The 14,399-nt window shown below is 38.7% G+C and overlaps 1 protein-coding gene across 2 annotated transcripts in view; it reads right to left on the minus strand.

The window, feature by feature from the left end:
* Positions 1–14,399, minus strand: part of TRIP12 (thyroid hormone receptor interactor 12) — a 140,041-nt gene that overhangs the window by 95,024 nt on the left and 30,618 nt on the right. For both annotated transcript variants that reach the window (XM_021682990.2, XM_044913769.1), the window contains exon 2: positions 7,297–7,443. In XM_021682990.2, coding sequence (XP_021538665.1) covers positions 7,297–7,394 — 98 coding nt within the window. In that variant the 5' untranslated portion in view covers positions 7,395–7,443. The remainder of the gene's footprint in view (positions 1–7,296; positions 7,444–14,399) is intronic.

Here is a 14,399-nt window from a genome sequence, read left to right on the forward strand (position 1 = left end):
CTTTAAGAGTTATAATGTTCAGTTTACAAATATTCTATTTCTCCTCTGACCAGAACACATGGTAGGGTGGCACTTGCCAAAGTATCTGGAAGTTATGTGCAGCCACCTTGTTCTGTCAAGGGAATGTGAGCGGAAATGAATCCCTTCTCGGGGAAGCCTTGGAAAGCCAGAGGGCAATTCCCCACACTCTCTTGCCAGACCAATCTACGTGAATCCCTGAATGTGCAGACAGAGAGCAGAGCCAGCAGCTGACCCAGGATGGACACGTGTTCTGGTGGCTAGATTGTCAAATACAAGAATGATTTAGTTGTTTGTTCCTGCATCATACTCACCCACCCTGTTATGCAGCCCACTTCAACCCTGCCCTATTTCTTTTTTTTTTTTTTTTAAAGATTTTATTTATTTGAGAGAGAGAGACATAGTGAGAGAGGGAACACAAGCAGGGGGAGGGGGAGAGGGAGAAGTAGGCTTCCTGCGGAGCAGGGAGCCCAATGCGGGGCTCGATCCCAGGACCCTGGGATCACGACCTGAGCCGAAGGCAGACGCCTAACGACTGAGCCACCCAGGCTCCCCAACCCTGCCCTATTTCAACTCTGCCTTCACTCCAATCATCTTTTCATGACCATTTCCATAAAAGATGGTCACATTTCTGTGCCTAGAAATGCCAAGGAAGTCAACCTTCTTATTTCGAGCCCACACTAGTATCTGTTGAACACCTACCACTTTAGGGCAAAGTAGCAAGTGGCACAAAAAATTAGAAATAAAATCCACACTCTCTAACTAATGACACCACATGTCAAGTAGAGACAAATAATAGCTGACATGTACCACCTGCTTTGCAACTGCTTCTTCAGCCTTCAGAGCCCAAATCAATGAGGTCATCGCTAGAGATGTTTCTCACCTGACTCTAATAATCACCTACATGCCCATTTCCCCTACTGAGTTGGAACAGCTTGTAATAAAGGCTTTCTACTCTCATTTTTATAACTACCCTCTAGCATGGTGCTTACTAGCATGGTGTTCTACAAATGGATGAATACAATCTTATACGGAGTTTGGATTACAAGTACATTAAGATAGGACAGGGCTCTTTAAAGCCAAAAGAAGCTTTATTAAAATAATATACATGTGGGGCGCCTGGGCGGCTCAGTTTGTTGGGCATCTGACTCTTGATTTCAGCTCAGGTGGTAATCTCAGGGCCGTCAGATTGAGCCCCACGTTGGGCTCCAAGCCCAGGGCAGACTCCACTTGCGGTTCTCTCTCCCTCTGCCCCTCCCCATGCTTGCGCACACTCTCTCTCTCTCTCTCAAATAAGTAAATAAAATCTTTAAAATAATACACACATATCTCCAGATTCAAAACAGCTAAACAACCAAACCTACAGAAGACAAGAGTCAACACAGTTCTAAAGAACTAAGAACTCAAACTAGCCAGAACTGATGTATCTGCTTTTCTCTGCCTATCCATCTGTTTCCCTAAGGCAGGAGATGTGCAGTTGGCAACTTCAGATTCACATCTTCTCTTTGCTACCAGGAAGGAGAAAGTTTCCAGTTTGAATCATGTGACCACCCCAGTCCCACCAATGAGCTCAGAAAAATGGAAGACTGCATATTCTCCCAGCTTTGGCAAAAGACTAGGCAATGGGCAGCCAAGAGCAGAGTATGATCATGCTGGAAAAGAATAACTACCATTCAAACCGCAGAGGTGAAGAACTGAGGGAGATAATTCAACAAAAGAGGGTTACTGTTACAAGAGGGGCTCACATCGGCTGAGTGACTTTAAAGGTCAGTTCTACTGTACAGTGGTATGAAGAGAGACTCACAATATATACAAACTTACTGGTATGCTTATGTCGAAAAATATTCTCAGATCTCATTCTTTAAACCTATTTTTTCCAATGTTTAACCTCATTACTATAGAAACACCAATAAAAAAAAGTTTGTGATTTTTTTTTCCCTATCAAATTAACAATAACAAGGTGAAAATAACATGAACAGAATGATGAGACAAAAAACACTCTTTTTCCTAATGGTGACAAATAAGTAAATGAAAAAGTGAAAAAAGTTGACCATATGTGAAACAAGTTGACCATAAAAAGAACTCCCTTTGACCAAGTGATTTCACTTCCAGGAACCTATCCTTAAGAGACACCTGAAATACAAATATTTATGCATGAGCAACAACTTTCCCATTACAACCATTTAACTATCCAAAAACTAAAAAGTAATTTTGGAAAATGTTATATTCATTAAGTCAAGTGGCCATTTGTAAACAATTACAAAAAAAAACCTGTTAGGATGCTGAGTTTTAAAAAAAAAACAGGATCCAGGGGCACCTGGGTGGCTCAGTCATTAAGCGTCTGCCTTCGGCTCAGGTCATGGTCCCAGGGTCCTGGGATTGAGCCCCACATCCGGCTCCCTGCTCGGCGGGAAGCCTGCTTCTCCCTCTCCCACTCCACCTGCTTGTGTTTCTGCTCTAGCTCTCTCTCTCTGTCAAATAAAATCTTTAAAAATAAATAAATAAAACAAAATAAATAAAAACAAGATCCAAAACTGTATTTACAATGTAATCAGCTACATGCTAAATTGTACTTTCAAGACAGATAAAAATAAAAATGTTAACACAAACTTTATCTCTGGATATTCATGTTCTTTTTGTACTTTTCTGTATCCCGTCCAACTGAAACAGATTTTAAAGCAAAACCCCAATCTATTTACTTTCTGTACAATTAACACTGGCTAAAAAATATTAAAAAGTCCCTATTCTGACAGTGTTAACAAAAAGTTTTACCTATAGGTCTCATAACTGAGTTTTTACTTCATAGTAAGTAATTTAAACTTTGCATACAAATTTTTTTTAATGGGGCTGGGGAGGAGGAGTGGACTGGATTCAAGCATTTCCTCACTCCATCAAAAAATCTGACAGAGGGGGCGGTGGCTTAGTCGGGTTAAGCATCTGACTCTCGATTTCAGCTCAGGTCGTGATCGCAGGGTACTGAGAGGACTGTGTCCAGCTCCACGCTGGATGTGGAGCCTGCTTAAGATTCTCTCTCCCCCTCTCCCTGCCCTGCCCCCAGCTCTCTCGCTCTTAAAAAAAATCTGACAGAGACCAGAAAAGAGAAGAACAGATCAGCTACAGCCCAAAAAACTACAGAAGGGAAAGAGAAATCAAAGAAGAAATCTAGTTCATTTATGGATAGAGAACAAGGATTGGGGAAAACAGAGCAGAGAAAATAATGAGGGGAGATTCAATATATACCAAAGATCCTAATTTCTATTAGCTTAAGGATGAATGAAAACTATTCTTCTAAAAGGAAAAGAAAAGGTAAGTGACCTTGATTTGGGGGAAGGGAAGGAATGGTCACAGGAAGAAAGCTATGCAAAGACAGCCTGATGCAAGTTTAAAAAACAAAAAAGTGAAAAAAATTCTAGGAGGGAAAAACTGCTACTTAAGTCCTCAACTGAATGAGCTAATATTCTTCCATTATACATACTTCATACTCTCTTCCAAGTCCTTTATCATATGGATTAAGTGGTTTGTGCAGTAAAAACAGTTGAGCATAATGAAAATAATCACCGACTTTAGAGTCAAGTGATTGGAAATCAGGTCCTGACTCTACACACTAGCTGTATAATGTTGAACAAACTACCACATTCGGAGAACAGGAGTTACATACTTATTAGCACACAGAGTTTCTGTGAGTCTTTACTGGAAGAACATGTATAAAAAAAAATTTAACTTAAAACACGCCAACAGTGCACTGTTGTTGTTGTGGATGTTGTTATTACCATGAGTTGAATCACTGTATCACTATGAGAACATTTTCTTCTTTAAGATTTTATTTATTTATTTGACAGAGGGAGAGAGCACAAGCAGGGGGAATGGCAGGCAGAGGGAGAAACAGGCTCCCCGCTGAGCAGAGCAGGATGAACACCGGGCTCCATCCCAGACCCTGAGATCATGACCTGAGCCGAAGGCAGATGCTTAACCACCCCACTATGAATACATTTTCAGGATCAGGTCTACTTCTGAATCAAAAGCTGACAATAACAGCATTTTACTTAGGAAAGCTAATCAACAGGAATCAGATAAAGAGAACAAAAACACAGTTGTAATTGCGCCCTCCCCACTTACCCAGTCCTCTCTCTCTTACCCCCAAAATCACCAGAAAGGTTTCTATAGGTTAGATCACTTCTAGTATAGCACACTCTACAGGGGGTTTCAATGTCAGCCTGGGCTTTGATAAAAAGGTCCTTTCCAGGTTTGAGATTCTATCATGAGCAAAAAAATCCAGCTAAGAAGAGAAAATAAAATTCGAACGAACTAATAACTCCTAATTTGCATTCTTAGTCAAACTGGTAAATTTTTTTGGCTAATATTCTAAATTTGAATGTCCTGATCATAATTATACTTATCCACATAAAAGGAGGAAATATATATATATTCAGAGTTATTACTAAATTATGGTACAGTCACACACTGGACCATAAAAGATTTTAAAACTCATGTCTTTTAAACAATTTTAGGGACATAGGAAATGACACAAATGATACTGGGATTAAAGGGAGGGGAGGGGTAGGACTTGGCCCTCTTGTGTGTGCTAGTTTTGCCAGGAAACGTTTTTTGAAAACATGCAGAAGCTGAAACTGTAAGAAATGAAATAGGCTACATTACTGAAAGGGAGAAGGGATTAAAGTACAAAAACCCTCATTATACTCTGCTTTATATTCTTTGGCATATTTTCTGCCATTCCAAACACATTTTTAAATTTTACACTTATCCTTCACAAATGAGCGTACAATTTTTTTTTCGAATTGTTATTATTGAAGTATGGTTGGCAATGTCCTAGTAGTTTCAGGTGAACAACATAGTGATCTAACTAGTCTATACATTACTCAGTGCTCACCACAGTAAGTGTAGTCACCATCTGTCAACATACATTATTGCAACATTACTGATTATATTCCCTAGGCTGTACTTTTCACATCTGTGACTTATTTTAATACCGAAAGTTTGAACTTTTAATGCCTTTCAACTACTTCACCCATCCTGCCACCCACCCCTCTCCCCTCTGGCCAATTTGCTCTCTGTATGAATCTGTTTCTGTTTTCAGTTTGTTCATTTTCTTTTTAGATTACATATATAATTGAAATTATCCGGTATTCGTCTTTCTCTGACTGACTTAAGCACAACTCCCTCCAGCTCCATCCATGTTGTTGCAAATGGCAAGATTTCATTCTTTTTTAAATGGCTCAGTAATATTCCATTATACACATATACCACATCTTTTTGCTCCATCATTCTAACGATGGATGCTTAGGTTGCTTGCATAACCTGGCTATTATAAATAATGCTGAAATGAACAGAGGAGTGCATATATCTTTTGGAATTAGTGTTCTTGTTTTCTTTGGGTAAATACCCAGCAGAATTACTGAATTGCATGGTATTTCTATTTTTAATTTTTTGAGGAACCTACATACTGTTTTCCACAGTCACCGCACCAACTGAACATATGACTGACAGACTTAAAGCAAATAAACTATGGCAAAAGTGTGCCAATCTACAAATTACAGTTCCATCTTGATTACAACTTTATTAGTTATTTAAACTAATGCATCTTAATAACTAATATTAACCACTCCCATTTCTATTTCCCGCTCATATTTTTAAAATGCATAATACAATAAAATATTTACACCAACATATAGAAAAAGACAATGCTGCTGAAACATCACTGTGGATTTTAGAACCAGGGTACTGTATGAAGATCAAAATGTTTGTCAGTCATGTGCAAGAGTTCAAATAGAACCTGAGTATTACTATGGAATACTGCAGTTGTGCCAAAGGTTCAAATTATTTACGGATTTTTTAAAGTTTTTTTAAAGTAATCTCTATGCCCAACATGGGGCTCAAACTCATGCCGCTGAGATCAAGAGTCATATGCTCTACTGGCTGAGCCAGCCAGGTGCCCCCAAAATGGTACAAGTATTTTTGTGTAAACACATGCACATATAGGCACACATATTCATGTGATAAAGACAACTAAGGAAACTGTGCAAATGTTAACAGTGGTAATATCTGAATTGTTTGTTCTCCTTTACACTCTTCTGTGTTCTCCAAATTCTCTAAAATAAACATGGATTGTTTTTATAATGGAAGAGGGGTATTTTTTAATCAACAGATAAAGTGCGGCTGCTACGAAGAATAATCTGAATGTAAAAAAGCAAAAAACAAGTTCAGAACAGAACTCTGTACTAAGCACTGTGCTACCAGGGTAGCACACATTGCTGAAGTTAACTGACAGCCTTATGACACAGATATCCCCCCACTGTGTGGACTAAGAACCTGAGGTTTCCAAAAGATAGATCAAAGGACACACGGCTATTTAACAGCAGTGACAGTCATTGCACAGAACGCTGTCCTAGTCCAAAGTCCATACGCTCAACTACCAAAATAGCCTGACATCAATAGAGGGCGTTGATATATTCTTTACATTTGACATTTAGTTTTTTTTATGTAATTTACTAGACAATATATACACGGTAATGCCTCCCAATGTTGTATCAGGTAATCGTATTAGGATCTTGCCATTATTGACTGCAAGCTAAACACGGGTCAGAGAATGAGGCCTTGCAAGTAAAGTTCGGAGTATTTTATGCATAAAATGACAGTCCTTGGCTAAATAAGACAAGGAATTTTCCATTCCAGAGAATGCATCTGACTCTTCACAGTGCCTCCTATACAAGTAGTCCGACTAAAAACCTGCTAAACAGCAGACCACTGAGAAAATGATGAGGAAGTGATATGCCCACAAAGTCAGACTGCCTCACCAGCCCGTCAGCATCCCTACACTGTCAAACAATAAGATGGGGAAAAAACTCAAAAGCTAGACATCAGAACTCAAGATCTTAAAAAAAAATGAAGCTTCCTTTCAGTAAAATAAAGACACACATAAAGAAAGGCACCACAAACTATCAATCGAAAGCCGTGCTACAGCACGTGTGTGAGAGAGTGAAGAGAAAGGGCAAACCAAACAGGACGTATCGTATGTTCGTGACCCTTAAATTAGATTTCTGATAATGTCAATGACTGACAACTATTTTTTGAGCCTAGCACATTTGGGAAATGATGAAAGAACTGCTTTGAATTCCAGTTTTATTTGTGTTACTTGGCTCAAAAGTAAGGAAAAAATTACCCACATTTGTAGTGAACCATTTAAGTTTTTGTCCTCATAATGAGGTTTATAAAAACGCTTTTATTCACTAATTACTTTTCAAATTACCATCAAATACATACCTTCCTCCTATCGAGTCGTCTTGTGGTTGGGCCCCGGCAGTGTTCCTCTGTGAACGTCGCAGTGACCCCCCTGGATTGTTATTAGGCCGGTTGGACATTGGCACCTCTCTCTTGAAGGGACATACCCTTTCTAGACACTACCATTCACTAAAAGGGAAAAAAATGAGAAAAAAACATCAGCTACATGTGGTACAACACAGAAACCAAATGAAGGGAACCAAAGATGAAGGGGAAATTTTATGTAAATAATCTGTACAGCCTTCAGTGATGCTACACGGTCTTATTTGAAATCTGATTAGTATATTGCAAGATGTCAGGAATATACCAATTCAAGGCATGTGGTCCAAAACCCAGCACATAAAATTAACATAGATTTCGCACGGAACACCCAGGAAATTCTCAAAGAAAACAGAGCACAAGCAGAAATTTATCTTTGCTTCTCCATTTCCTGTGGTGTGCAGCAAAGAGCACGACGCCCAACATCAGAATACCTTGGCTCAAGTCCTGTGATAGAACAGGTATTAAAGGAGTCTGCCTTTGTACAAACCAGAGCCTCTAGCCTCCAACTCCTCAGCCAAAGAATAAAAAACAACACGTCATGCCTACTTCACAGTATTGCTGTGAATAACAAATGCCATCATAAATACAAAAGAAACCGTAAAACTATGGAGAAATGAGGAGAAAGCGGCTCAAGTACAGTGAACTGAGAAATGGTCCCAGATATCCTAGATTTCAACATCAGCTATGCTGGCTGTGACCTTGGACAAGACACTTAATCTCCAGATTTCATTTACCTCTTCTGTGAAATCAGTGTATCACCTATCTCAAAGAATTGCTAGAAATTGTGAGAATAATTCCTAAGTATAACAATTTAGCTCAAAACACGGTTCTTAATCATAAATGTGAACTTTCTGTAAGAAATTTAATTATTATGCAGAAAAAATGCTGATACTCAAAGAAAATCAGTTCAACTGATAAAGAGGCCAATATAACTATCAGAGAAAGAATCACAATTTGTATAAGTCAAATCTTCACAATTTTTCTTAAGCCTCGAGTCAAACTCCAAGTAGAGTTCTTTAATTGTATTTACTGGGAGGGAAGAGAACGAATGTGACATTACAGGAACTGGTGCTAAAGAGAATGCAAATTAATCATGACTAAATCTATTCCTAGATTTTGTTTTAAGAGATTCCATGGCCTGCCTGTAACAGGAAGCAAGTGTTCTTTTGAGTTACAGGTTGACCCAAATCAGTAGAAAAGGACTGTTTCTGTCACATATGCCCACATCATCAATTAATATACTAAACAAACTCTGGTGAGAAAGTTCATACTAATGTAATTACCATCAATTTTAGAAAGAAAAAACGGGAAATAGCATGAAAACACTGAGAAAGAGAAAAATTAAATTTACATGTACCGATATGGAAAGATCTCCCCCAAGCTATGTTAGAGGGTAAACAGTATAAAACTCCCAGCTGTGTGTATGTATATTTAAAAGGTCAAGTATGTATCCTTATATATTGTCTACACATTGCAAACTGATGGAAGGAATCATAAAACACTCTGTTAATACTGCCTGCCACTGAGGGCGCCTGGGTGGCTCAGTCAGTTAAGCGTCTGCCTTCGGCTCAGGTCATGATCTCGGTCCTGGGATGGAGTCCCATAGTGGGCTTCCTGCTCAGCAGGGAGCCTGCTTCTCCCTCTCCCTCTGCCTGCTGCTCCCCCCCCATCCATCCCCCGCTTGTACTCTCTCTGTGTCAAATAAATAAATAAATAAAATCTTAAAAAAAAACAACAACAACAAAAAAAACGAAACACTGCCTGCTGTTGGGAAAGAGGACCTAGGGTCTGAAGTCTGCGATGAAAGGAGTTATTTTTATTATTTACCTTTTGTAAGCCATAAGGTAGGTCACTCTAGCAGTGGAGTTAGAAATGCAGGGCTCTGGAGTTACACTGCCTCTGGCTGAGTTTGAATTCTGACTCCACACAACTTGTTCTCTGTGCTTCTGTCTACCAAATGCGGATAAAGAACTTACCTCCTAGAGCTGTTGGAAGGATTAAATGAGAAATCCATGCAAACCACGTAACACAGTGCCTCTGGTATTGCAAAGGTGCGGTACACGTTAATTATTACTGTTATTACTATCAACGCTTATTCAGAATAAAAGAATACTGGTGGCAAAACAACATATTGAGGGAGACTTCACCATAAAAACCACTGTCCAGTTGAGTCTTACATTTCTGGCAATATAGATTCAAAGTGAATTTTGCTATAAACACAATAAATAGCGTTTTTAATTAAGGATGAACTTCACAATATAACCTGGGAAGCTTTGTCAAAATATGAATGCCTGGCTTCTGCCCTCAGAGATTCCGATTCTGTGGGTGCAGAAACTGGAGACATTTTAAAAGAGCTCTCCTACTGCACTGCACCCGAGAACAACTGCTCCCTATTAGAGAATTAAATAAAAGCCGTTCTATCTCAGAATCACCCAAGAAGCTTTACCAATTCAAACATCACAATGCCATTTCACTTGGACCCTAAACAGCATGGATACACAGGAGAGCAGCATGATACTGCTGCTTTCACTCTGAAACGCAAAGACTTATTAAACAAGTTTGGTAGATCTCACCTGCCTATTTCCTGTTACTAAATGCATACTGCCTGTCATGGGGTGTTAAGTCATTCAAAGGAGTATAAGTCACACTGGTTATTCTGACCTATAGTTACCAAAGTAATCTAAATAACACCCCCAACATCTTCAGAGCTTGTCCACCAGTACCATTATCAGCCCACGGCCTGCTCATGAGTAATTCTTGAGATTCACGAGAGAAAGGGTGGCAAGTAAGACGACACTTATTTACCAAAGTGCTACTTGTTTTTAAAGTATAAGTTGATCTTTTTTTTTTTTTTTTAAGATTTTATTTTTAAGTAATCTCTACACCCAACATGGCACTTGAACTCACAACCACAAGATCAGGAGTTGCATGCTCCACCGACTGAGCTAGCCAGGTACGGCCTAAATTGATCTTTAAGGAAGGAGGCCAGGCTCTATTAAACTTTGTGGAGTTTAAACCCCAAAAAGTAAATGTAAGATTAACATAGGATCCATACAGGACCGCCCCCTCTGCCAAGTTACCAATAAATCCAAAGCTGGAAGGGACCCTCCAGGAAGACCAAGTTCAACTCTTTACATTACAGACAAAACCAAAAAAGTTCAAGTCTCTGAATCCTGATACTGAGATCTAACCCTTCTGGAGATCACCACCACCTCAACTTCAACCAAATTTAACTCCTCTCTGGCTCCAGGTAAGAGCCCAAAAGTTTTCACCGAGCAATGATTTTTTCTTATTATATGAATATTCAATACTGTCTTAACCAATTACTTATGCCTAATGTATTTTACTAATTTTAAAACACACACGAGTTACACCAATATAAAAATTATATTGCTAACCCACAGAATGGGAGAAGATATTTGCAAATGACACTACAGATAAAGGGCTGGTATCCAAGATCTATAAAGAACTTCTCAAACTCAACACCCAAAAAACAAATAATCAAGTCAAAAAGTGGGCAGAAGATATGAAAAGACACTTCTCTGAAGAAGACATACAAATGGCTAACAGACACATGAAAAAATGTTCATCATCATTAGCCTTCAGGGAAATCCAAATCAAAATCACATTGAGATACCACCTTACACCAGTTAGAATGGCAAAAATGGACAGGGAAAGAAACAACACATGTTGGAGAGGTTGTGGAGAAAGGGGAACCCTCTTACACTGTTGGTGGGAATGCAAGCTGGTACAGCCACTTTGGAAAACAGTGTGGAGGTTCCTCAAAAATTTAAAAAGAGCTACCCTATGACCCAGCAATTGCACTACTGGCTATCTACCCCAAAGACATAGATGTAGTGAAAAGAAGGGCCATATGCACCCCAATGTTCACAGCAGCAATGTCCGCAATAGCCAAACTGTGGGAAGAGCTGAGATGCCCTTCAACAGATGAATGGATAAAGAAGATGTGGTCCATATATACAATGGAATATTATTCAGCCATCAGAAAGGATGAATACGCAACTTTTACATCAACATGGATGGGACTGGAGGAGATTATGCTAAGTGAAGTAAGTCAAGCAGAGAAAGTCAATTACCATATGGTTTCACTTACTTGTGGAACATAAGGAATAGCATGGAGGACATTAGGAGCAGGAAGGGAAAAATGGGGGGGCGGAATTGGAGGGAGAGATGAACCATGAGAGACTATGGACTCTGAGAAACAAACAGGGTTTTAGAGGGGAGGGGGCAGGGGGGATTGGTTAGCCCGGTGACGGGTATTAAGGAGGGCATGTACTGCATGGAGCACTGGGCATTATACGAAAACAATGGATTGTGGATCACCACATCAAAAACCAATGATGTATTGTATGGTGACTAACATAATAAAATTTTTTAAAAAATTATATTGCTAGAATTTGTTTTAATAACCTGAAATGAATATGAATTTAAAAGATTCCATCTTCATGTTGAAACTAGAAGTTTTAAGTCCAGCCTATTAGTAACCCTATCAAGTCCTGAAACATACTACTCTTCTATTACCTTCATTTCTGTGAAAATAATCACCAAGCTTTTTTCACAGAAAACTTCTGATATTAATTCCTAAAGAACTAAAATAAAATAGATGGCATATAGGACTTTGAACTCAACAGGAGAAGCATAAAAACACTAATGGGTATGTTGAAGACTAAATCTCGTGACTTTGTTCACAGCTAAGTGTCCAACAAACTTACTCACTGTTCAGGTGAAACAGCATTTGAATTTTATGTGAAAAAGTATTTAGTTCTGGGACACCTGGGTGGCTCAGTCGGTTAAGTGTCTGCCTTCGGCTCAAGTCATGATCCCAAGGTCCTGGCCGGTACCGAGCTCCCTGCTCAGCGGGGAGCCTATTACTAGCTCTGCCTGCCACTCTCCCTGCTTGTGCTTTCTTAGATAGATAGATAGATAGATAGATAGATAGATAGATAGATAGATAGATAGATAGATAGATAGATAAAACAAATAAGTGCTTAGTTCTTCAGGCAAACAGAACCTTTTCAAGAAAAACAGAACTGCGTATTAACCTACATTTAAAAATTCATCCTTAAAATTTTATAAAAAGGGTATTCTTTCAAAGAAACTTCAACTGCAGTCATTTTGGAAACTGATTTTCCTTCTAATTTTGTATGTCAAAAATCACAGAAGAGAGGTTAAGGTTAGGGAAAAAAAACTTAAAAAAAATTCAACCATTCATTTAGTGTAAAACTCAGAACACCAAGAGAAACAGATGGCAAAAATTAATTTAGGATGTGGTAATTCTTCCTAATCAAATGGTCAAGTATGAAAGGAATACCACAGAGGTTAGTATTTATGCAGAATTTTTATCACATGAAGAGCATTTGATAGACTGGAAAGCAAATCTCAAATTTAGTAATGCAAAATGGAGTCATGAATAGCCCCAAAGTGAACCTCATGTGTTTATTCATGTAATCACTATTACCTATTTGAGAGACAACACTGAAAACCGAAAAAAACCTGCATTATTTCACAGTGAAGATGGTAACATTAAAAAAGCTAACACTTATATCCACACACGGTGTCTGCAGAAAAGTTTTCAGCTTCCAGAACTGACACTGAAAGTGAATTTATCCACTGTCTCTGCCACCCCCATTTCTTATGCCCTCTATTTAGATATGGTCCTCCAAAGGAGACTTGCTTTGGCTTCAGATTCTGAAACTGGAGTTTAATCACAACAGTAATAAACACAACTGCATAACACGTTTACTCCTCCGATTCTATTAAGCAAAATATAAAGGTGCCAATGAGCCTTATAAACCATTTTACTATTCCTACTTTATAAATAAGATAAGGGAAGTATTACAAAATTAAGTAGCCTGCATGCAACAAGATACGGCATATGGACTTTCAGACTGCAAGCAATGGCATCCAGAACTGCAAATGTGAACAACTCCATATCCTAGATCCAAAAAAAGTCTAGACTTAGGAGCAAGTATGGTAAGTTAAACACCCCAGTAGTAGCATTAAACAACGCCACAATAAAATAGCATAGAAGTCACCCTTGTTTACATAAGAAGTCATTTTTGCATAAATAAGAATGCCAAGGACTTCAAACAAGTCCTTGGCATTCTTATTCTTCAAACAAGACTACCTTTAAAACAGGAATGAAAGACCTTTCAGCAGCTTCCCTAAGAGCAAGGGGCTGAGAGGTGCTGAGAGACAGGAAACAATCCCCAACCACAAGGAGCAGAAAGGGAGAGTAAGAGCCACTGGGTACAGGGGAAAAGGCCAAATGACGTGAGAATGTCAGCTAGGCGTTTATTTCAATTTAGGGGCATCAAAACCAATCCAACGTCATGATGGAATACTGAATGTTGTACAACACATAAAAGTAGTATTTTCAAATTATGTATTTTAACACTAGAAAACAATATTTAGTAGAAAGATGCAGGGTTTAAAGGGAAAACTAAAATAAAAACTATGGGTAACGTTTACTCTGTGCTTACCATGTACCAGGCTAAGTACCTTTTCATCTAATTTCTACAACAACCTTACAAAAAATAGGTACTGGAAATTACCTTCCTTCAGAGAAACGGTGGAACTTAGTTAAATTCTAACACCAAATAGGTACTGGAAATTACCTTCCTTCAGAGAAACGGTGGAACTTAGTTAAATTCTAACACCAAGAGACCAACAAGTAACCAGGCCACATTCAAACACAAACTTGACCTAAAGTCCATGCCCTTTAGGACTATGTTAATATGGCCGAACAAACAAAAATGAATTATACATTTACCTTTTTTAAAGAGTCAAACATTAGAGAACCATGACATTCCAAGCCTGGAGCATATCCTGAAGATTCTAATCCTTTCACAGTTCTTTGAAAAAAAAAAATCAATTTAACTGACCATTCCGTAAATGAATTGTCAGAAACTGCACTAAATGATCTGAGAAGCAGTATCAAAAGTGATACTGTAAACAGAGAAGAAAAGGTGACTTAACTTTGCCCTCACCAGGTTGAGGGGCCAGCTTAAAAAGACAGAGAC

Source organism: Neomonachus schauinslandi, chromosome 3 (assembly GCF_002201575.2).
Source record: "Neomonachus schauinslandi chromosome 3, ASM220157v2, whole genome shotgun sequence".
NCBI classification, from domain to species: Eukaryota; Metazoa; Chordata; class Mammalia; order Carnivora; family Phocidae; genus Neomonachus; species Neomonachus schauinslandi.